Source organism: Hibiscus syriacus, unplaced genomic scaffold, assembly GCF_006381635.1.
Source record: "Hibiscus syriacus cultivar Baekdansim isolate YM2019G1 unplaced genomic scaffold, ASM638163v2 tig00111105_pilon, whole genome shotgun sequence".
NCBI classification, from domain to species: Eukaryota; Viridiplantae; Streptophyta; class Magnoliopsida; order Malvales; family Malvaceae; genus Hibiscus; species Hibiscus syriacus.
The window spans coordinates 2,033,187-2,058,140 of record NW_024062987.1 but is presented as its reverse complement, the minus strand read 5'-3'; the positions used below and the strand labels follow the sequence as shown (position 1 = coordinate 2,058,140).

Sequence of the window (24,954 nt, the reverse complement as noted above, 5' to 3'; positions counted from 1 at the left end):
AATTAAAAGTTTGGGGTTCTTTTTATAAATAAATTAAGTTTTTTTAGTTTTTTATTTTTTCATTAAAAATAATATTTTTATTATTTAAAAATTTAAAAATATAACAATAGGCACCTAGAAATGTAATTGAGAAATAAAACATTAGATATAAATTTTTAACGAAAAATCTTTTAGGCACCAAATTTTTTTTCGAGGTAAAATTTATGCAGTTATTTTTCTGTGAAGCTTTTACTTTTTCAATTCATACTCAGCTGCCATGAAACCCAGTTGTCGATCCTTTGTCTCAGTCTGAACCAGTTGTCACGGCTTTGTTCACCAGTAATTTTTCTATGAACTTTTACAACCAAGCTGCCACGGCTCCGTTCATCAGCAATTTTTCTATATATGAACTTTCACAACCAAACTGCATGCAAGTTACTATTTTCTTTTCTTTATGTTCTTTACTATTCTCTTATCCTCTTAAATTTAGTTAAATTCATATTTTAATTTTTAATTTTTTTTAAAAATATTAATTTTGGTGAGTTAAAATTAGAAGATTAAATTAAATTTTAATTTCAATTTAATAAATTTTGGTGATTTTATGATTTGAAAATTAAATTGTGATATATAAAATTATGAATATGTATTTTTAAGTTGGAGTAATTTGGACATTTTAATTTTTAAGTTAAATCAATTAAAATTGCTTAATTAGTAATTAAGATTTTACTTTTTTAATAACAAATGTCATTATTAAGGAATATTATAATATTTATTTTGGACCTCCAAATTTTAATTTTTAGATCCACCACGTACAAATCGGAAAAGTCTTTGCTCATGTACCCAAGGAGGATGTGGAGACCAGGATAGAAGAGATGAGGGAAGTGAGAAGCAAGAACCTAGAAATACTCGAGGAGGAGAAAGAATCGGTAGTAGCACAAATGGATGAGTTGAAGAAGGTTTTGTTGGGAAGTTCAAGGACTCCATCAACCTAGAAGAGGATTAATACACTTGGTTTATTCTTCTTTCCCTCCAAGTTTGTTTGCTACTTGCTTTGTGACTGATATTAGAGCTTTGGTCATCTTTTATTTTGATTTTAGGGTTTATCACCATATAGACATGTCTATGAATGAAATGAACTTTTGAAATGGTTGCTTCGCTTACACTCGAAACTTTTATTATGTTCACGCTTTAACTTTTCGAAAACGGAATCGAATACGTCACGAATTCGAATATTTGAATAAAAGTTGCATAAACAAGTAATAATAGAGAACCACTACAATAGAATAGAGTTTTAGCGGCGGTTTTTAATCTTATAGTGGCATTTTTAAACGCTGCTAAAAACACTTACGGCGTTAGGAAAAACGCCGCAAGAAGCGCCGGTCATACCATCGCCGCTAAAGTTAGCGGTGTTTATGGAACAAATGCCGCAAAAAGTCAGATTTATAGCGGCGTTTTTTGATACAAACGCTGCAAAAGGTCGTATCTATAGCAGCGTTTTTGGACAAACGTTGCAAAAGGTTAAGATCTATAGCGGCGTTTTTGGGACAAACGCCGCAAAAGGTCATATCTATAGCGGCGTTTTTGGATACAAACACCGCTAGTTACCTTTCTTTGGCTAAGATGAATTGATTTTGCATATTTCATTTCTGCTCCACATACCTAAATTTAATATCATGTAGTTTTATATAATTAACAACCATACATTTTAATTAAGACATAAGTAATATAGAAAAATACTTAATAACAAAATAACTTAAAATATATAAACATTAAAATTAAATGTAATGTAGTTTGACGTTGTTCTCTATAATTTAGTCTAGGTGCTTTCACTTTCAATTAAAAAAAAAATATTGTTCACTAGAATTTAGTCTTCAAGCTCAGCTAACTCACGAGTCAACTCTAAATGCTGCTTCTGATCTTCACCAACCGGAACTGAATCAGACTGCAGAAGCATGCAACAATTGCATAAATATATAAGATATTTTCATTTTACTGGACTTGTCAACAAAACTATTCTGATTCTCACTAGAAGAAAACAATATTTATCTCAATGTAAATGGACATTACTTCACCTTCGAGATCAATAGGTAAGTCCCCTATTGGTGTTTTGTACACCGTAGCAGTTGACAGAGCACATTTTGGAGACTCGAATATGCAACATGATATTATTGAGAAACAAGAAGACATAATATATAAAAGTAAAGAGAAAGAAAAATGGATAGCAAACCTCAAATAACATTGATTATAGGGTTTGTAAAGTCCATTTTTCTTTACAATAAGAGCTAATAACATAAGCTTTTAAAGGGCGAACAATATCATCAGAGGCAGCAGAGCATGAGAAATATGGTGGATCCTTTCCACGAGATATTTTAAAGAACCTTTGATTAAGAGCCTGTAGAAACATGGACTCTACAAGCATGTCCCTATACATTCATCATTCGTAGAAATTATAATGTAAACTAAGGAGAGTGGAAAAAATATAAATAAAAGGGGTATGAGATTGTACGTAATTAACTATCAGAATATAACTAGACACAATTTAACCACCATTATTGTTATCAAAGGATAAAAACATCGAACTAATGAAATACATCATGTAGAGATGTCAAAATCATATGCATGAGATAGTTGTCAAGTGGGAATAAAAAACCAATGATGATAAAGTTGGTAATTTTACTTTATTTTGAGAACCCAAAGTTCTTAAACTTCTCACCAGCAAAAATAGTGTACTATACCTTCACAGCAAGTCGTCTGGTGATGTAACTTTTCGATTGTAGCAGTTTGGTGTTGTATTCATGGAAAAACTGTAAGAATATAACATTTTCATCAGATATTTAAATGGTTCTTTCCATCTTTATGTTATACTGTAAGAAACATAACATTTTCATCATAGATTTAAATGGTTCTTTCCAACTTCTGAACACGTTCTTATATTACTCACTATGATTATACATGGATATATACTTATATGTGTATGTAATCGAGCACTTTACCAAGTCATAATTTGCAGAAAGGAATTCAACCACAGTGGATTTATGCCTTGTCAAAAGCACATGCACATATGTTTTTGTGTGTCACTCAAGAGTTCATGCTTGTTTTTTTTTTTTTGCACAAACTAAAACACACACAAAAGAAAAAGAGCAAAATTGTACTCAACTTTAAAAGTGGCTTGAACATCTGATGCTATGTCAAAATTTGGATTCTGCAGATACTGAAAGAACTTCTTCATATGGTCTGATTCCAAGACATACCTGTAAAATCAACCCACCAAAATCATCAATTTTAAGCTTATTTCCCCCCCAATAAACTGAGGGAATTATGAGCACTATAATTATATATGCAACTAAGCAGCCATGGGTTCAAATTCTATAGTCTGTGCTGCGTAGCCTAGTCCCAATTGTGAGTGTCGGACATTGTCCGATTCTTTTAATTCTTAGCAGATAATGGATTATGAAAGAATTGGCAACAAATCAGTATCGAAGAGCATAATTAATCGTGCTAATTGATATGTTTGATATTCGTCACCACAAATTATGCTCAAGTTTTTGATATAACATTTCAGTTTAATTACTAAAAGTAACCATTTGGTGAAGCATTTTGTCAAACACTTTGAAAACAAATCACACATTAACCATTTTTTTATGTTCTTACCTAGCAACATTCTGATGGTGGATGCACTTCCTTAAGATTGAACCATAAGTCCATGCAATATCACCGTCTTCATGACTGATTTCCACAAGCACGACCAGTTAGAACCTGGAATTTGATTCGATTTATTCATACAATCATTAAGTTTTTTCATGTATTTTGATGTTGAATATACATCGAAAACGAATATTTAAAATTCTTACCCAGGTAACATAGTATCCATGATATCCAAGTTATTTCCCAGATAGTCGGAAGCAATTACTTTTGGATTCACCTTTTGTCTTTGTAGATTCGCAATCACATGGGTAACATTTTGACGGGCCTACAAATCGAATCAAGATCCTCCCCTCGATAATTCAAAAGAACTAAAGAAAAGCGATTTGTATTCAACAGTTCTTACAGATCTGAATGCTTACCCCAAAACGAAGAATCGGATAACGAAAATCAGCCAAAAAAATAAAACCTTCTCTGCTTGTTTCTTTTAACAGGTCTCGGTGTTACCGAGGATGAAAAGAAGAAGCTCATTCAAGTACTGCACCATCTCGACCGGTGTCCAAGGTTTGGTTTTGAGCAACCCCTTTATTTTTTCCCTGAACCCTCAATCCCATTATCCCTCTAGCAACTAAGTGTTATTATCTCAGATTGTTGTGCTTTTCAAGGCAATGGAGGATGTACGGTTGTTAGGGTTTTAGGAGAGAAGGATGGTTCGATATCGAAGATGATGCCAAGGAAATAAAAAAGGGTTTAAGGGTGGTGGGATTTAAAAACTGTAAATTTGCGGTATTTGTACAAAAATGCCACTAAAACACATGTCTATAGCGGCGTTTATAATTAAAAACACCACTAAAGCACAAGTCTATAGCGGCGTTTGTATAAAATTGCCACTAAAACAAGAGTCTATAGCGGCGTTTATATAAAAACGCCACTAAAGTACGAGTCTTTAGCAGTGTATGTACAAAAATGACACTAAAACACGAGTCTATAGCACATTTGTAATTAAAAACGCTACTAAAACTCAAGTCGATAATGGTGTTTGTATAAAAACGCTACTAAAGTACAAGTCTATAGCAGCGTTTGAATAAATACCCCACTAAAAACGCCACTATGTGTGAACCTATTGCGGTGTTTGTATAAAAACGCCACTAAAGTACTACTCTATCTTGGCGTTTTATATAAAAAAACCGCTAAAGTTATCATTTTGTGGCGTTTGAAATATAAACGATGCTATATGTTTAAAGTTAGTGGCGTTTACTTTCAAAACGCCGCTAAAAACACCGCTGTAGAACAATATTGTTGTAGTGAACAGATCTAAATGTCTTATGTATCACTTCATCGAAATCATTATGTTGAACCACTTCAACTAAAATCATTAAATGGTGGAAATTAAACAGTACATTTCCCGCAGCCCAAATTTCTCGGGCCAAAAATGCCTAGTGCTGGTGTTTACATCAGAGAAAATACAGAAAACAACAAGATTTGGTCATAAATCTTACGGTATAACCAAACTTTTCTTCGCATATCCAAATGTTAAAAATGCCCCCTTGATGCCACAGTTATTTTATTCTTTCTTAAAAGAATATTTATCAAAGAAAGAACCTAAGATAATGAAGTCAATTTCTCTCTCTTTCCTGGCTCTTTTCTTCTTTTTTACTTTTTCCATTTTTTCCCTTGAGTCTAGGTCTGTACAAAGCCAACCCCACTAATTCAAGACGACTGCATCACGGAGCATGCCACTGCTTGCGCCCAATGCCTTAGCTTTGTCTTCACTTGCTGTGGATCTTCCCCTGGAACATGGAAATTGTATTTATCAAATATTGCATGGATCGACTGAGTTATTTTATGTTTGCGAAGGTGGTCGTAGTTCGGAAACTTGTGGAAGGAGTTACAGATATGGGGACTCGAATCTCAGACTTTTTGAATATCATCGTTTTAAAAATGATTTCAGGAACCGAAGTTTAAAGCTGTGGTTTGCCCATGATCATACTTTGTTTTTATATTTCATTTGGTTTAGGCGTGTATTTAGACATTGAAACATTTACCTGGGCTGCAAATTTTCCAATCTTGATCACTCTTAGGACTTCCGAAAGACGATGACCTTAACGATGATATCGATGACGATCGTCTGCTGTGAGGTGTCGAAACCGGGCTAGGGGAAAGCTGACGATTCACAGCGAAATAGAGGTCTAAAGCAGGCAATGTATTGCAAAGCTGTTGGCCTGCTTCCTCATTGAATCCGAATCCGAGCTCGATGCAACCTTTTAGTTCGTTCAAGTCTTCGTCGGTTATTCCGTTCGCTTCTGGGATACCGTTTTTCCCTTTTTCCTGACGAAGGATCTGGCGTCGCCTTCTCTCCCAGGCTATCTCCCTGGATGTCTCCAACATCGATAATTGCTTCGACAGATACCTCCTGTTTTTCATCAACGATGGCACCGCCGTCGTCCGTAGCGGTTCCTCGGTGTTCCTGCTTCTTTCCTGTCGAAGGATCCGGTTCCTTCGCTCCCAATCAATGTTTCGGGACGTCTCGCACATCGATAATTGCTTCAATAAACACCTGTTGCTTTTCATCACTGGGTTCAAGGGCATATGTTGAAGTTCTTCGGTGTCAGATTCATATAACGATGTCGACGATGAAGATGATAAAGATGATACGTCCACCATTTTTTTCTCTTGTCACTAAATAATTTTCTTAACCTATATATAATCAATGGAAGAAAAAATAATAAAATGAAAACCCAAAAAAGGAAAAGGAAACAAAAACAAAACAATAAGCTCCTATGCCTCGTATCTTGTCCCTAATAAATGGAACAAAAAGAGAAGCTTATTGGCTCTTGGCGGCCACGGTTATCAACTGAAAAAAAAACAGCCAACGAAAAATGAGGGATCGGGGTGGGTTTCTGGATGAATATAAAATAGCTATATATTGCAAATTTTCAGTTTTTTTTCTTTTTTTTTTAAATTTTTTTCTCCTTGATGACGACTTTCGATTTGGTTAATGAAACCACACCAGCCCAACCAGGTTGATCTGGTTAGGATTTTGGAGAAGTTTAATGGCAAAACAACATCTGTTAAGGATTTGGTTCGTCATTCGACCATTCATTTATTACTGTCGGTTTTGTCTCAAATCCTAGAACAATATGTTTATATTTGGAGAGTTAAGAAGCGCCATTTTTGGACGCTGGAATGTTTTGGTAGAGGGAATGACGGCTCCCCTACTTTCATGTTGGATAGGCTCACCTGCTTATCGTATATACTGTTTTTGCACTGCACTCCAGCTTTTTTCGGATGGTTTAAGGGGAAAAAAGAAACCCTAAAATTATCATAAGACAAAACACAAGTTTAATTCTTTGACTTTTTGCAATAGATTTTTTTGCAAATTTTATCTCCAGTTATTAAGGGAGTTCCCACATGCTTATTGTATGTTATGAAATATATATATTTTAGGTTTAAGGGTCACCTTTGTCATTAGTAGATCCAATTTATTATTTTTATCTTTATTGTATTTTAACATCAATTTAGTCCTCAAAATTATTTAATTGCATCATTTTAAACCCTTTTCTAACTTAAAACCCTAAATTATAAATCATAAATACTTAATGTTAGGGTTTAAGGTTTATGGTTTAGAGATAATGAGATTATGATTTAGGGTTTTAAGGGTAGAATATAGAATGATGTAATTGAACAACTTTGAAAGCTAAATTGATGCAAAAATAAGACATAAACTAAATTGATAAATTGAGTTTACTGCAAGTTAAAGGTAACTCTTTTGCCTATATTTTATTATATTTGTATTCTTCACTCATTCTGAATTTAATTAACACGAATAATTTTATAATCTTTCGATATATATTTTAATATGAGATATATTTAGATAATTAAAGTAAATATAAAATATCGGATAAAATTCTTAATGTAAAAATATAATCTTTGAAATAAATATAAAAATTAACCTAAAAAATTTAGTCATATCTATTCATCATGCATGTACATATAACATAGGTTGTTTCAAACACATAATATTATATTCCAACACATTACCATTCGATTCGATTCTCACTCTCATCCATCAATTCCAAACTAATTTTGTCAACAACCAATCGACTTTTTTGAGCAAGTAACCAAAAAATGGGAAATCAAAACAAGATAAAGAAATTGAAGAAAAATAAATGAAACAATAATACAAATGATAATATCTTCTTCCTTTGTTTTCCTATACGCCTCAATTGAAGGTCTCTTGACTTTTATTTTTCTGGGATTTTGATTCTCTCTATGAAAAACATGGACCATTTTTTTATTTCCATTGTTGGGTTTTCTTTCATTTTCAATGTCGTTCTTGTTCCGAGCCAACAATATTTGCTACTGATTCTTTAGAAGTCACATTCAATCCTTCGGCTAACTATTCCAACAAGTTTGCTTTCATCGACGGGATCGAATTGATCTCGATGCCGAACTTATTCGGAACGACGTCCATTACCGGTTACAACGACATGGTTTCCGAGAACAATGTCGACGTTTTCGGGTGAGAATTTGGAGACGATGTTGGTGGACAATCCATTCCTCCAGGGGAAGACGTTGGTAGCCTTTTGACAAACTGGTACAATAATGATCCTTATGTTATAGTCCTTCCGTGGGGTTCCCTATTAAAGCTAATCAGAATGTTACGATTCATTACAATTAGGTCTGTTACGGTTCATTACAATTAGGTCGTAGCCGGAGCAACCGGCGGAGTGCCAGCGGCTTTCAGGGAGCACATTTACGACGACAAGAAATCAAAATCTGTCGTGGAAACAGAGGCTGGAAATTTTATATCGGAGCAGCCAGGCGATCATCAAACCGGTTCTGACATGAAGCAAGGACATGTGAGCACGGTGGTGAAAGGAAAAAGGTTCGGTGACAACAAACATTTTATGTTTTGGGCTGCGCTAAACTATTCATGAACAAAATGCGTAGCTTAACTTGCATAATGATGTAAATATTATCTATAAATTAAACATATGAATTTTTTTTATTAATCTGAGGTAAGTACAAGGCGGTATATATTTATAAATAATTATCTACCATTTGATATTGAATGCTCACACTTTTGACATTTTTAATGTTATAACCCGATACCTAAAAAAATAACAACAATTCATTTATCATGTCGTTTGGTTTGTGCAATTAAACATAATAAATATATTAAGATGACCATTAATTCGTCATACACCGATACAAGTAAGTTACTATTAATTCCTTAATGGCCGATTTTCATGTAATTAAGTTGGTGCATTAAGCATACAAATTTGAACAATGTAGGCACCCTTTTAGGTATTATAAGATTTCGATCTAAAATTTATTTTATTTATTTTTAAGAATAAATATCCAATCGGAATACAAAATTATCTAATTAATAAAGGGAATAAATAAAAAATTAAATATCATAAAATCAAATTATAAGGGGCTCTCTTCATCAACGTCTTGATCGGTATTTAGCTAATGGAGGGTGTTGCGAGTTTTTCCTGAGACTATGGTTCTTCATCTTGACAAGTTGGGCTCGGATCACCGCCCAATTCTACTTCGAATTCGGCCGACCCAGGCTCGTATCAGTGACCCACCGTTCAGATTTCTTCCATCCTGGCAGGATCATCAAGACTTTGTAGGGTTATTACGTGATACATGGAAGAATGATAGGGATGTTAGTCTCAATTTGGCTAACCTTCAAACAGTTATTGAAACTCTTCGATCGTAATCGTAATATCAAATATTATCATGCTTGCGCCAAACAACGAAGACGTAGAAACACTATCTTTTCTTTAAGACTTGCGGATGGTTCTTGGTGTGATGACCAAGTGATGCTCCGGGATGCAGCGGTGCTATTTTATAGGAAGCTCTTTCTTTCAAATGGTATATCGACTTCTTCTAGTTATCAATGGGGGGGATTCTTCAATTTTGCTACTTCTATACTTGAAGCTTTAGCGCAGGAACCCCAAGCGGATGAGATTAAAAAGGCATTTTTTGATATAAATCCAGATAAAGCGCCAGGTATTGATGGCTTCCATGCATCATTTTATCAACGAAATTGGAGTATGATTGGACCTGGCGTTTGCAATTTTGTGAGGGATTGCTTCCGAACTGGGAAAATTCCATCTAAGATTAATCGTGCCCTTCTAGTTCTCATTCCTAAGGTTGAGTTGTCGAAGAATTTTTCGCAGTTTCGACCAATCAGTTTCTGTACAGTCTTATTCAAGGCGATTACGAAGATTATTGTCAACCGCCTAAACCTCTCTTTCCCTGAATTCTAGGTTAGTAGTTTCGGTCAACCCGAAACCCATCAATAGAGCCCATTAGATTTTTCAAGCCAATTTTAGACAAATTCTCCCAATAATTATAGGAAAGTGATGTTTTTAAAAGTAAGTAAATATGAGAAGGACTCAAAGTGTAATTAACCCTTTTTGTTAAAGCTGAAATCTTTCCCTCTTTTGTTAAGTTATCCTTGGTTAACTTAAGAGAGTTTCTAGCAAGCAAAAAGCAATGTAACACACTATCAACTCTTCCATAATACTTGTGATCATTAGAAATGATTTCTAACTTGAGAGTAAGTTATGAAGCTTAGTGTTATATATATTAATGGTAGATTACATGATTTATGTTATAAGCATGATATAAAACCTTATTTATGATCCTTGTAATCACATAAGACTTTAAAGAATGTTTGGGGACTTCACTAGGGTTTTTGGAATTTAAATATAATATTTTCATATGTGTTTTATGACTTCTGCAGGTAGAGTATCGATACTATAGGGATAGTATACCCTTAATAAATCTTGAAAAATTACCAAATGAAAAATTATCAAATGTCATTGTATTATCTTCCATTAAAATATTCCTTTGTAACTTGAATTTGACTTTTCACTTTGGCCATGTAATTTTTAAAAATTACACTTTAGTCACTAAAATTTCATTGTTTCAGTCAAATATGAAAAATTGCACTACTCTGAGCCAAATTTTTCTTATCTAAAATATGAAAAATAATATTTCCAACCAATTTCTAATATCCTATTTTTCGTAAAAATACGGTTCGATCATCCGATTTCAATACCGAATTTTACCGCTTTATAACTTTTAACACAAATTCCGTACCGAAAATCTGATTCTCACTAAAATCTCTGTTTTAATCCAAACTGTTCATTTACAGGCTAAAATATATAACTTTTAAAAATTAAAAATTCAGTTTATAAACTTTTCAAAGTTTACAATTTAACCATTAAACTTTCAAAACTTACATTTTAGTCACTAGACAAAATTTGAGTATTACAGAATACGTCCCAGTAGTTTTTGAAGGGCATGTATATTTTATAAACCCTGTTGTATATGTTGAGTTATAAATTTGATTAAGAGTCGGACTATAATATTTTGATTGTAAATATTTATTTTGGGAGCTCCTCAGTATGAAGTTTTGAATTATATTATTTCATGGATGTTTTATTTATGAAAATGGTCCTTTTATAGTACAAGAAAAGAGTAAGGTGTTGGTCAGCCACTCGGTGGTTCCATGTGGCATCCTACATCAGTCGGCTGTGTATCGTACTGGTTTAGGGATTACAGGGTGTCGGAGACTCAGACGAGTTTTGTTTCGGGACGAAACATTTCGAATAACATTGTTATCACACAGGAAGTCATCCATTCGGTGATGAAAAAACAAGGGAATAAAGGATGAATAGTAATCAAGTTTGATCTTGAGAAGGCCTATGATCGACTTGAATTGCATTTTATTGATGAGCCTTTGGGGGACTTGGAGATTCCGGATGCTCTTCGTGGTCTAATTATGAACTGTGTTTCGTCGGACACCACACATGTTATTAGGAATGGAGTCTATCCGAAAGTTTTAAATCTTCACGAGGAATTCATCAGGGTGATCCGTTATCTCCATATCTGTTTGTACTTTGTATGGAGAAACTTTCACAGACAATCAGGAAAGTGGTTGATGAGGGTTCTTGAAAACCAGTGAGATTGTCGCGAGGGGGACCTTCACTATCTGATCTCTTTTTCTCGGATGATCTCATTCTATTTGCAGAGGCATCTCAATCTCAACTTGGAGTGATACAAGGAATTCTTCTAGATTTCTATAATGCATCTGGCTAAAACTAATATTTGTTTTTCAAAGAATTTTGTACCCAATCAGACATGTGATGCGATTAGTGCGGGGTTTCGATTCACAAATGTGGATGATTTAGGGAAGTATTTGGGAGTTCTATTATTCCATACAAGGGTTACTACTGCTACTTATGGTTGTCTGATTCAAAAAATTCGAATCTGTCTGACCGGATGGAAAGGCAGCGTTTTGTCGTTTGCTGGAAGAATTATGTTGGTAAAAGCGGTATTAATGGCTATTCCCTCATATACCATGCAAACTACCTGTCTCCCAAAGAATATTTGTGAGTCCATTGAGTGTTTGATTCGAAATTTCATTTGGGGTGGGACATAAGAGAAGAGAGTTATGCACCTTGTGAATGGGGAGGAGATTTACAAACCGGTTGATATTGGTGGCCTTGGTTTGAATTGGATTCACACTTAAAACGAAGCTTTTTTTTTTGATGAAAATGTCGTATAATCTTGTTCATGACCATGGACGCTCAAAGTACAAAATTCAAGATTTGATTCCGGAGACTATTCAACGAGTGGGCTATTCAAGGCTTTGGAAGAGGATGTCGGTAGTGTGTTCGGACATTAAACAAAACATTGTATCGAATTTACGGAACGGGGAGATGATCGACTTTTGGTATGATGATTGGCTTAGCAATTTGGGGCCTTTGATTAATTATTACATTCTGCATGACGAGCAGCCGGCTAAGGGGTGCAATATAAGCGCGAAGGTTACTGAGAACGGAGAATGGGATTGGGACTTGTTACGGTCTTGTGTCCCTGATGTTGTTCGCCTGTCCCTCCTTGCTGTCCAACCACCATTAACCAATAGAGGGCATGATACGGTGGGTAGGAAGTATGGGAGATGGAGAGAATCCACGGTGTCTTCGGCGTATAAAGGAAGAGTGCAATACGATTCAGTTGCTCCGTCGATCCCTTAGACCATAGTTGGGAAATATCGGGGGTTGCCTCGGATTAAAATGATCCTTTGGAAGCTGTGTAAAGGGAGGTTACTTACTAATGAAGAGAGGGTTTGAAGGCACATTTCAGGGGATCCTAGTTGCAAAATTTGTGGAGCACTAGTCGAGAGCACATCTCATGTTTTCCGGGAGTGTCCTTTGGCGTTATCGGTGTTGACAGCATTGATCACCCAATTTACTCCATGAGTTTTTGAATGTTGACAATGCAGACGTGGATGGTTAAAAATCTTCTTCAATTGGGGTTGTTTCCGTAAAGGGAGGAGGAGTGGGATATTCGCTTCGGATCAGTTCTGTTGTGCATTTGGAATAGGCGGAACAAATTACTTTTTGATGAGAGCTTTGTGGAGAGTGAAGACATAATTCAGCGGAGTGAGTGGTTGTCCACCGAGATGATTAGCAGCTTGCTCAGAAAGCGATTGCATTCCTCACAATCCACCATGGTTGATAGGAACGTGGGATGGACTGTACCACCGTATGGTTGGGTGAAGTTGAACGTTGATGGGGCTCGTAATATCTCGTCGGGGCTTTCTACCTGTGAAGGGCTTCTTCGAAACCAGATTGCGTCATAGATCATGGGTTTCTCTAAACGAATTGGCCGTTGTTCGGTGCTTGAAGCAGAATTATGGGGGGGTCTTCTTAGGCTTGAATCTGGCATGGGATGGTAATTATAGATGTGTTGTGGTGGAATCCGACAGTAAGGAAGCCATCACACTTTTGACGGACCAGAATCTGAGGGAGGGTAGATCCTCATAACTTTGCTATGCTGCATCGAGACTGGAATTTGAAGTTTTGTTTCGTGTGCCACGGGAATGTTATCGGGTAGCTGACAGACTGGCGCAATTGGCGTGGAGCATGGACGGTGAACTCCAGCATTTTCAGACGACGCCTGCTGTGATTTTGGAGCTCGTTTGAGCCGAGGAACGAACTGCTTTGAACGCATAAGTGCTCTGCGCTTCTTTGTATTAAAAAAAATTATAAAGACAATTTTAAAAATTAAAATATACATAAACTTTAACATAGTTAAACCAATGTTTTTGATTATTAGCTAAACCAACATAATAAATGAAACAGGATAGGTATGTTTTTTTTAATTAATTTGAAGTATCTATTGTCCACATTCTCGACATTCTTAATATTTGAACTCAAGAACTAAAAAATAACAACAATTCTTTCAAAAACAATTAGATTCGTTCAGGATATGTTTCTTTTCTAGAAACGGGGATTAGAGACTTATTAAAAAAGGTTTTATTTTCCCATTAAACAGAGCATCTTTTTATCGCAGAACTGCACCACGTGCTGGCTTCTCATTGGTTCATAGTACTTACATTTTCCGATATCCTTTAATTCTTCATTTGTATTCGAATATCCGACACCTGAAATTTGGTCTCAATTGCTTTTGCTGCAGCAAGCACTACAGTGGTCACAGTTGCTGAGATCTTCAAGAACAACGGACTACGGCAGTAAACGAGTTGAGTCGAGTTCGACTTAACTCGAAAACTCACGAGTTTAAAACTTTCAAGTTAGACTTAAACTCGAAATCATGAACTGAAGTCCGTAAAAACTTGTAATGAAAAAAATCTTAAACTTTACTCGATTGAAGCTTCAAACTCAAAAACTTAAATACATAAAAACCTTATAATACAATATTTATAAAAAAATGAACACATAAATGTTAATATTATTAATATTTATTTAAAAAAGATAAAATCTTAATATATTATATTTTCGAGTTGCTCAAGAGTTTTTCGAGACGAGTATTGAGTAGCTCGTTTCGGCTCGTTAAGAACAAGAGTTGAGCTTGAGCTCGAGCTGAATCCATTCGAGTCGAGTATTTATCGAGTTTTAACCGAATCAATATTGAATAACTCACGATCTATCTCGTCTCATTTACCATCCAAACAACATACTGGCAATTGAGTAGAGTGAGATCAATCTCCATCCCCTAACCCTAAATTGCTTTATAATCCTTGAACAACACATGCATGAATGTTTTGGTTCTCATTGTTCATGAAAAAATGGCACAAGTTTCCACGGCTACAATTGGCGTGAAAGACCAAAACAAAGGGTCTGTCGTCCGAAAGACCGAGGTGAGTTATTACCGTGATCGACATAAGATTTTTTTTATTAAATGAAGGCAACTTAAGAGTTTATATTTAAAAATGAGAAAATAACCTCAGTGATCAAAAATTCCATATAATATACGATTTTAATCAACTTTTTTCGGATTTGCCAAAATGACTAACAAAATCGCAATGCGATTGCTAATTCGCAACGCGATCTCCATCATCGCAAATCAGTTTCCAGATTCGCAACGCGATTATGACTATCGCAATGCGATTTTCCAATTTCGCATTGCGATTTTCCCAATTCGCAATGCGAATTTGGAAAATCGCAACGCGGTACTGACTATCGCAACGCGATAATACAAAATCGCAACGCGATACTGACTTTCGCAACTCGATACTTAATTTCGCAACTCAATACTGACTTTCGCAACGAGATAATACATAATCGCAATGCGATTTTCAAAGCGCCATTAGTATCGCAAAGCGTATTTTATTTTCAAATTCCAAACACGAATATTAATATATTGGAACACTGAACCGTCCACAGTATATCCCGTAATCGCAACTCATAACCTAAAACCTAAAATCACAACTCAATTCCATCTCCATATCTCACTCTCTCACCCATCTCCGACGAAATCCGTCCCCATCTCCGGTAAAATCCGTCTATCTCCATCTCTCAGAGCCACCCTCACAATCAGAAATGGAAAATCAACCAAATCAACCACCGAGGGTTAGTTTTTTTAATTATTTTCTTTTTGAAATTTTTGCATTATTATTAGGTTTTTCATATTGAAATTAATGATAAGTTTACTGGTAATTTCAATAATAGATTAACCATTTCACTTAGATTGCTTATTAAATCAACCGAGAATCGCAACGCGAAATGAAAATCGCAACGACAAAATCGCAACGCGATTTTATTCTCTCGTTGCGATTTTCATTTTCGTGTTGCGATTTTCATTTTCAGAAACTATTCTTCTTCTGCAAATTGAAACTTGAATGAATTGCATTACTTCAACCAAAAAACAAAGACAAATAAGAAATTCACAGTGTTGCAAATTTAAGTTTGAAGAATAAACTACTACTCTTTATGTTTATTATTGTTTTTGGTATATCTTCACAGTGTAGTTTTTGGTATATCTAACTTAGTATGTTTATTGTTTTTGTAGAACTTTTATTCGGCTCAATTGACCTTAAGAAATAAAGTCAGCCTGGCCGACCAAAAAATCACGATCGTATACCGTCTAAGGGTGAAGAGAAGAAGAGATCGACATGTAGTCGGTGTAAGGAAAGTGGTCATACAAGGTTGACATGTGGATCACCCGTGCCATCACAATCATCTTTTCCTCTACCAAAATATGGATCATCATCAAAATCCAAAGCTCATATGGTGTCAAGAAAAAGGCAATCAAAATCGCAATCATCTTTAAAATCCCATTCACAATTGGCTTCACCTTTTGGGACTGTTAACTTAGGTGATTTTTAAATGCAAACGTTGTATTATGTAGATTTTATGTGTGAACTTTTAACATTTTCAGTTAGGCATGTATTAGTAACTTGAGTTTGAAAATTACTATGATATGTTCAATTGTTATCACTTAATAGGCAATCATCTTAATGTCTATCGCAACGTCGAAATTACTATCGCAATGCGAAATAAAAATCGCAACGAGAGAATCGCAAAGCGAAATGAAAATCGCAACGCGAATTTCGCAATGCAAAATGAAAATCGCAACGAGGGAATCGCAATGCGAAATGAAAATCGCAACGCGAATTTAGTTTCGCGTTGCGATTTTAGTTTCGCGTTGCGATTTTGTCGTTGCGATTTTCATTTCGCCTTGCGATAGTACTTTTTGCCTTCAACATATTGCAGATTGAAATCAACAAAATCAACCATTACATTTCAATCAATTAAACAAGCACAAATAAGAATTATGTTAACATCAATTAAACAAATCAACTTTTACAAATCACCTTTTACAAATCAATTAAACAATCAAAAAATAAGCAATAATTCTTATTTCCTCATCTCCATCTCTCACTCTCTACGGCGAAATCCGTCCCCATCTCCGAAGATTTCCGTCCCCATCTCCGGCAAAATCCCTCACAACCATTCACGATCAAAAATCCCTCACAATCATTCAGAAATGGAAAATCAACCTCCGAGAGTTAGTTTTTTTAATTATTTTTATTTTGAAATTTTTGTATTATTTTAGGTTTTTCATATTGAAATTGATGATAAGTTTACTGGTAATTTCAATAATAGATTAACCATTTCACTTAGATTTCTTATTAAATTCATTCGATTGCTACCAATACTGCTAAACTGTTTAGTCTTTAACCATTTGAAGTTAGTATTTGTCTTTGTTTTGTCTTTTGGTTGAAGTAATGCAATCCATTAAAGTTTCAATTTGCAGAAGAAGAATAGTTTCTAAACTTAAAATCGCAACATGAAAATGAAAATCGCAACACGAAAATGACTATCGCAACGCGAAACCAAAATCGCATTGCGATTTTCATTTCGCGTTGCGATTCTCTCGTTGCGATAGTCATTTCCGCGTTGCGATTTTCATTTCAACCAAAAGACAAAACAGTGTTGCAAATTTTAGTTTCAAGAATAAACTACTACTCTTTATGTTTATTGTTTTTGGTATATCTTCACAGTGTAGTTTTTGGTATATCTAACTTGGTATGTTTATTGTTTTTGTAGAAATTTTTTTCGGCTTCATTGACATTAAGGAATAAAGTTAGCCTAGCCACTACAATTGCTTCGAAGCTTTCACCTGCACAAAGAAAATTGTTTGAGGAAACCTGCTTCGGGCCATGGCTGAGAGTACAGCATCCGGGTGGAGATGCTAATTTGACCCATTTGTGGCTTCAGACCATGACTAGCGATCTACCCGACAGTATACAACGTGGTGAGGAAGAGATATGGTTTCATTTTCCACCGGTGTATACTTGTTTTGGGCGGAATGAGTTCTGCTTAATCATTGGTCAACAATTCGTACACGATGATGTAGGCCGGTACACTCGTCATATCACCCGCCCATCATGGTTATCCCGGGTTTTTCCTGATGAGTCAATAGAGAAGCCGAACTTACACGTCGACGACCTGAAGAAATTGTTTAATAAGAAAGATGGTTTTACTCGGATGAATGACGTCGATGTTGTCCGAGTATGCCTTCTAGTACTTTTGTATGCCGGCTTTTTAGGCAGAGAGGCCAGACAACCTATTCCTCATGAGCTAATATTATTGGTAGAGGACCTAAATGCATGGAATCTGTTTCCGTGGGGTTCGTATATATGGAAAGCTACTTGGACTAAGTTGTCGTCTGCCTTTGATGACCGCAAAAGTTTGTGTGGCGATGGGTCGAAATACACTTTGTAAGGCTTTGTTTGGGCCTTTAAGGTAAGAATTTCTATATAATGTTTTCAAAATTATAATTAATTATTTAACAATTACTAATGTTTGTTATTATATTGTTTGTAGATTTGGATATTCGAGGTTTTCCCCAGCATGCAGACATATGCATTAAAAACTTCAAATGATATTCCTAGGGCTATTTCCTGGAAGAGGAAACGTCTACTGGATTGGGAAGACTTAATACCATATGCGACAATAAATAATGTAAGTTAACACAAATACTATCATATATAAACAAGTTATTAATAGTAGACGTTTAACTTTGTTTGAGTTTTTATACTTTTAGGAGGCCAACACTCCATTACAGAGACTGACACCCACGGAGGCTGAGCTTGCCACTGATTGGTGGCAAGCTAGTTAGCGTTTTTTTGATAGCACGAATGATGAGCAGCCTCCACTTCCTCCACTTCGAGAGCCATCACTTGATCGACCCGACTATACACCTCTACAATGAGAGCCATCACCTATCCCGTCACATCATCGAGCCTCTTCTCCACCATCACCTCATGATAGGCGACCGGCAAAGATGCCACGACTTCTATCTCCCTGTTCTCCACCTCCACGGGATGAGTCAAGGGAGTTACGTGATGAGGTCAATGCCTTGCGTGAGGAGATCGGTACTCTACGCGATAATGATGGTGCATGGCGTGTGGAGGTGTCTACTTTACGTGGTGAGGTTGCCACTCTACGTGAGATGGTAGTATCGTTGCAGAATGAGGTTCATACTCTATGCAACGAGGTAAGTTTAAGATTTTCCATATTTAACTTGATGATAAATTTACTCGTAATTTCACTTAGATTAACCATTTCACTTAGATTGCTTAGTAAATTTATTCGGTTGCTGCCAATACTGCTAAACTGTTTATTCTTTAACACTGTGAAGTTAGTATTTGTCTTTTGTTTTGTCTTTTGGTTAAAGTAAATTTATTCGGTTGCTGCCAATTCTGCTAAACTGTGTATTCTTTAACACTGTGAAGTTAGTATTTGTCTTTGTTTTATCTTTTGGTTGAAAGTAAATTTGTTCGGTTGCTGCCAATTCTGCTAAACTGTGTATTCTTTAACACTGTAAAGTTAGTATTTGCATTACTTCAACCAATAGACAAAGACAAATACTAACTTGACAGTGTTGCAAGTTTGAAACATATTTGTCTTTGTTATCTGATGCATTTTGTGAACTATGATAGAATAATGACTTGGGTGAATACAATGCAAGTTTGAAACATATTTATCTTTGTTTTCACTGTTTAAATATCATGTCTGTTTATTTACTGATTTTTGTATTTAATTATTTAGCGGCCCGATAAGGTGGATGCTTTACGTCGGGTTTTTCTTGCACGACAGAGTTTACGCATCAGACGGCGTGCACGTGCTATTAAGTCTCCGTACACCCCAATAGTACGAAGACACCGCAAGAAGAAGCTCGACTCGTCTGTCATCCCTCAAGAGTCCACTCCTATCGTTGAAGAGGCCCCTATCATTCCTCGAGAGTCCCCTCCCATCGTTCAAGATGCCACTGTCATCGTTGAAGAGGTCCCTCCCACCATTCAAGAGCCCGATTCACATGGCTTCATATGTAAGATTCTTGAGAAACCCTCTGACGTGCCGGACATGATGGATGATAGTTGGCTCTCGTATGAGTTACCGGCCTGTACCATTCCGGTATCTGAAGTGGAGAGGAGACAACTACCGGACACAATTCTGGATAACACCCTTTGGGCTAAGACCACAGTTGATTTTTATCTACATGAGCGGAGCCAGGGGTGTTTCACTGACATATGCAAGCTCAACGATGATATCTATTTGTTGCTTGATCGGTCTTGGTGGGGCATATTATTAGGGGCCGAAGACAATGGCTATTTCGATGGAGTGGTAAGTCTTATATTTTTCTTATATTTCAATTTGATTTTTTTTTAATTTATGTAAGTCACTAATATATGTCTTTTTTTGTAAAACAACATATCGATGAGTGGGTGTCACGTCTTTTAATAATTAGGAAACTTAAGAAAAATAAAAGAAATACACGATATACAATTATGCCGACGTCTTTTAACGCCGTTCACTTGAAGAATCAACGAGATGAATCATTTGTGTTGGGCAATGGACAAGCTAAACTTTATCCTGCATGGTGGGAGGTCGATAAGGTTAGTATTTATTTTAGATTGAGTTTAAAGGTATTCATAAATAAGTGCGCAAATGAATGAATTATTACTTATGATTGCAGGTGTTTATCCCTGTTTTAGAACGTAAACATTGGCTTCTCGTCGAGTTTCAGCTCACATCCCTTAAGGCAATAGTATATGACAACATGATAAATTACATATCATTGGCTGATTTAAGAGATATTATTAAGGGATGGAGCTCTCATTTGGCTAAATTCTTAGATGCGATAAATTATTGGACTCGTTCTGGAAACAAGAAGCCAAATAAGCTCAATATTACAGTTAGCAGAGACGAGACCACACCACAACAAACGGAAGGAGCCAGAGGGGATTGTGGTCCTCTTGTATGCTTGGCGTTGGAGCGTTTGATCACAGGAAGTATAAAGTATCTACCTCCCACCGATAGAGATAGAGTTGTAGTAGGCTTGTGGTTTCGGCATTATATGGCTAGATCGATATATACGAGACGCTGCCTACCTGCATCCGCGTTATAAAAATGTCCATAAACAATTGGTAAGTTTATAGGCTTTTGGTTTGAAAATGTTTGGTTAAGTACCAGGAATTCAATAATTTGTTGTTTGTAGGTTTTAGATGTGTAGAAAGTGTTGTTTGAGCAAATGTTTGGTTTCTGCATATTAATTTCAGAAGTGAGCTGCGTGAAAATGATGTATGGCTACAAAAGTTGATTCAATAGTAGATGAGGAAATAAGAATTATTGCTTATTTTTTGATTGTTTAATTGATTTGTAAAAGATGATTTGTAAAAGTTGATTTGTTTAATTGATGTGAACATAATTCTTATTTGTGCTTGTTTAATTGATTGAAATGTAATGGTTGATTTTGTTGATTTCAATCTGCATTATGTTGAAGGCAACAATGACTATCGTAATGCGAAATGAAAATCGCAACGAGAGAATCGCAATGCGAAATAAAAATCGCAACGACAAAATCGCAATGCGAAACTATTTCGCTTTGCGATTCCCTCGTTGCGATTTTCATTTCGCATTGCGATTCTCTCGTTGCGATTTTCATTTCGCATTGCGATAGTCATTTCCGCGTTGCGATATTCATATTCGCGTTGCGATTTTCACGTTGCGATTTTTATTTCGCATTGCGATTCTCTCGTTGCGATAGTAATTTCCGCATTGCGATAGACATTAAGATGATTGCGAACGTCATTTCCGTGTTGCTATAGTCAAATGAATGCCTAATAAGTGATAACAACTGAACAGATCATAGCAATTTTCAAACTCAAGTTACTAATACATGCCTAACTGAAAATGTTAAAAGTTCACACATAAAATCCACACAATACAACGTTTGCATTTAAAAATCACCTAAGTTAACAGTCCCAAAAGGTGAAGCCGATTGTGATTGGGATTTTAAAGATTATTGTGATTTTGATTGCCTTTTGCTTGACACCATATGAGCTTTGGATTTTGATGAGCATCCATATTTTGGTAGAGGAAAAGATGATTGTGATGGCACTGGTGATCCACATGTCAACCTTGTATGACCACTTTCCTTGCACCGACTACATGTCGATCTCTTCTTCTCTTCACCCTTAGACGGTATACGATCGTGACTTTTTGGTCGGCCGGGTAGCCTTCTGTCCATGGCTGGTGTCAAAACTATTTGTAAGTCATCTGGTATGTCCCACTCAGAAGGATGTGGAATAGGGTAGACAATCTCGCCATAAGTATGTCGATATACTTCTGTAGTGTAGCAATCCATAGCGTATGTGCTTGAATCATCTTGGTTTAGATGAAGAGAAACTTTTATAACATGGCCACACGGATAACCAGATGTTTGCCATTTCATACAACTACACGTCTTTGCATTTAGATCGACAAGCCCATTTAAGTTATTATCCAGTACTTCAAACAAAGTGTTTAAACATGGTTCAACTCTCCATGACGTTGACTTCACAACACGTTTCGTTATCTTTTTTTCTGTCCATGGTGTAACACAATGTTCCAATGTTCCTGTAAATTTAAATAAATAATACTTAGTAAAATATATGATAAGTTACGAATTTAAAGAAATAATACATGCATGGTTTCTTTTCTTGTAGTACCACTGTTGAATAGAGGCTCGAAAAAACTCCATTAACATAGTAATGGGTAATTTCCGAGAATGACGACTTAGAGCGTTGATTGATTCTGCACTATTAGACGTCATGAAACCATATCTTCCTCCAAGGTGATGTACTCTTGACCATCTTTCAAACCCGACATCTTCTAGTGTTTGAGCACACTAAGGCAAAACACGTCTTAAACAGTTTATATGCTTATTAAAATCCACTTCCCGATAAGCTTTTACAGCCTTCCAGTATGTCCATTTGTGATTTTTTATACCTGCAGACCTTGATTTTAGATTTCTATACAAATGAACACCACAAAGTCCATGAAAAGCATCTGGGAAACACATTCTAACAGCGTTGTCAATTGAGTTTGCCCTATCGGATATGATTTTCAGATTGCTAATAGGACCTATGCAATCCCTAAGATACCCCATAAACCATGTCCATGAATCAGAGGTTTCAGATTTGCCAACCCCGTAAGCTATTGGCAGTATCCCATTGTTAGCATCCATGGCTACTGCTAATAAGTTTACTCCAAGGTATATACCTTTTAAATGTGCTCCGTCAACTATAATAACTGGGCGCATGCAATTAATAAACGAACGAATCTACAAAATCATATACACAAGAAATATAATCATTTAAATGTGAAATGCATGTAACTAACAAAAACGAGTCAACAAAATTATATTGATTTACTAACCGCATCACCAATGGCGATAGACAGCAACTCAAAGCGCCCATCTCTATCTGTTTTGATATGAGTTACCGACCCAGGATTTTTCAGCTTTAAATTGTGACAATAAGCCGGCAGTTGGGCAAACGATGCTTCTGGCGACCCCCTCAACAATTTCAAGGCATAACATTTGGCTCTCCAAGCTTGAGAATATGAGATACTAATCTTGAACCGAGCATTCATGCCAGTCATAATTTCATGTCCCCGATATATCATACCATTCAAAAACATTAACTCAGCCAGAAAACCACCCAACACCTTTTTGTTTGCATGTCTATGGTGAGGAAAAACGTGGGTTCTTGAACATGTATGTTTGTCAATAAAAGTCCTAACTTGAAACATTTCGCAATCTTTTATCCTCTTTGCAATCATACGCCACATACAGTTTTTGTCAATCATACACCTTGTTTCGAAACGATCTTTGCTTGATTTGTTAACTTTTAGTTGATAGCCATCTTCCACACATTTCGTATACAAAGCTATCTTCAAGTCTTCCTTTGTATCAAAACAATCATCTTTCTTGATACGAATAATTTTTGTGTAACAATCAACTGTTATCTTTACCAACTCTTCTTTCGGTATCTGAAGTAATTATGGCATATTCCAGTTATACTCCCGTGACATTTTCTTCGGGGACTTTTCTTTGGGGATTTCTTCTTATTCTTTTTCTTCTTCAGTGTTATATGAATTACAGAATGGATGTTCAACATGTTCATTTACAGTCGTAACTTCCTCCTCATTATCATCAACAACATCTTCCTCGGCAACGGCAGTTTCATCATCAAAATTCGGGTATTGACCAATATCAAAATCATTACACGCAGGGTCTGTAACACCCCCAACCCGTATCCGACCCGGATACGAGTCCGAAGTGTCACATTGACTTTTCAAACATTTATTCGTATAAAATAGTGAGTAATTTAAAAACTTTGATAACATTTAACTTATTCAAAACGTTTACAAAATATATCAGAGTTCATACAATTTATATCTTTAGACTACATGCCAACTACACTCTATAAACAGTACATATATTTTCTGATCTGACGTTTGGTAAGGAGAACTGACCTGTCTTGCTCCGCATTACTCTTTACTCTTCTCGAAACCTACGTGTGAAACAATCACATGCTAAGTCGAAGACTTAGTGAGGCATAAAGAAAACACATCTAATTGAATTCATACCCACTAATCATGCATGACTGTTTTATGTTATCAAATTATACAACTCATTTTACATATACATCAACATATATTCGTGCATATTATGTAACAGATACCATTTGATACCATTACCCCTATCACAGATATATCATATCATGCACACATCATATCACAAATCATATACATATATCACATACATTGTTCTCATATCACCAATATCCATACCTGTAAGCATATTACTTTAACATTCATGAATTTGTATTAATGAGTTTATTGGCCCATGATATCATATTGAGAACCTAAGGTATCTGAGTATTGTGAGGTTGTGCACTATGTTGTCACCACAGCTCGTATAAATACACCGAAGTGCCGCGTAGAATTGCACCGAAGTGCCGCGTAGAATTGCACCGTAGTGCCATATAATGATGTCCATAAGGACCACATAGAATTCCTTAAGAATCATATACATATGCTAGGGATCATATATGTGTCTCACCAGACTTCACACATGTTCCAAAGAATATATATATATCCCGAAGGACCGCGTAGAATATTGTCCCGAAGGATCGCGTAGACCCTCTACTCTTGGCATGCCAAC

The 24,954-nt window shown here is 35.8% G+C and overlaps 1 protein-coding gene and 1 pseudogene across 1 annotated transcript; both read right to left on the bottom strand.

The window, feature by feature from the left end:
* Positions 1-1,843: 1,843 nt before the first annotated feature.
* Positions 1,844-5,145, bottom strand: LOC120154116 (annotated as a pseudogene).
* Positions 5,146-5,331: 186 nt separating this feature from the next.
* Positions 5,332-6,285, bottom strand: LOC120154115. Its single transcript, XM_039165939.1, has 3 exons — positions 6,179-6,285; positions 5,667-6,034; positions 5,332-5,411 (listed from the first exon to the last, which is right to left on the bottom strand). The coding sequence occupies exons 1-3, from the start codon at positions 6,283-6,285 to the stop codon at positions 5,332-5,334; spliced, it is 555 nt and encodes a 184-aa protein (XP_039021870.1).
* Positions 6,286-24,954: the final 18,669 nt, after the last annotated feature.

Excerpts from the sequence above, each read along its gene's own strand:
- LOC120154115 (XM_039165939.1), bottom strand. The coding sequence starts at position 6,285 with ATGGTGGACGTATCATCTTTATCATCTTCATCGTCGACATCGTTATAT. Across the intron at positions 6,035-6,178 it reads CCAGTGATGAAAAGCAACAG|GAGGTATCTGTCGAAGCAAT; the intron begins GTGTTTATTGAA and ends GATGAAAAACAG. Across the intron at positions 5,412-5,666 it reads TTGGAAAATTTGCAGCCCAG|GGGAAGATCCACAGCAAGTG; the intron begins GTAAATGTTTCA and ends TCCATGTTCCAG.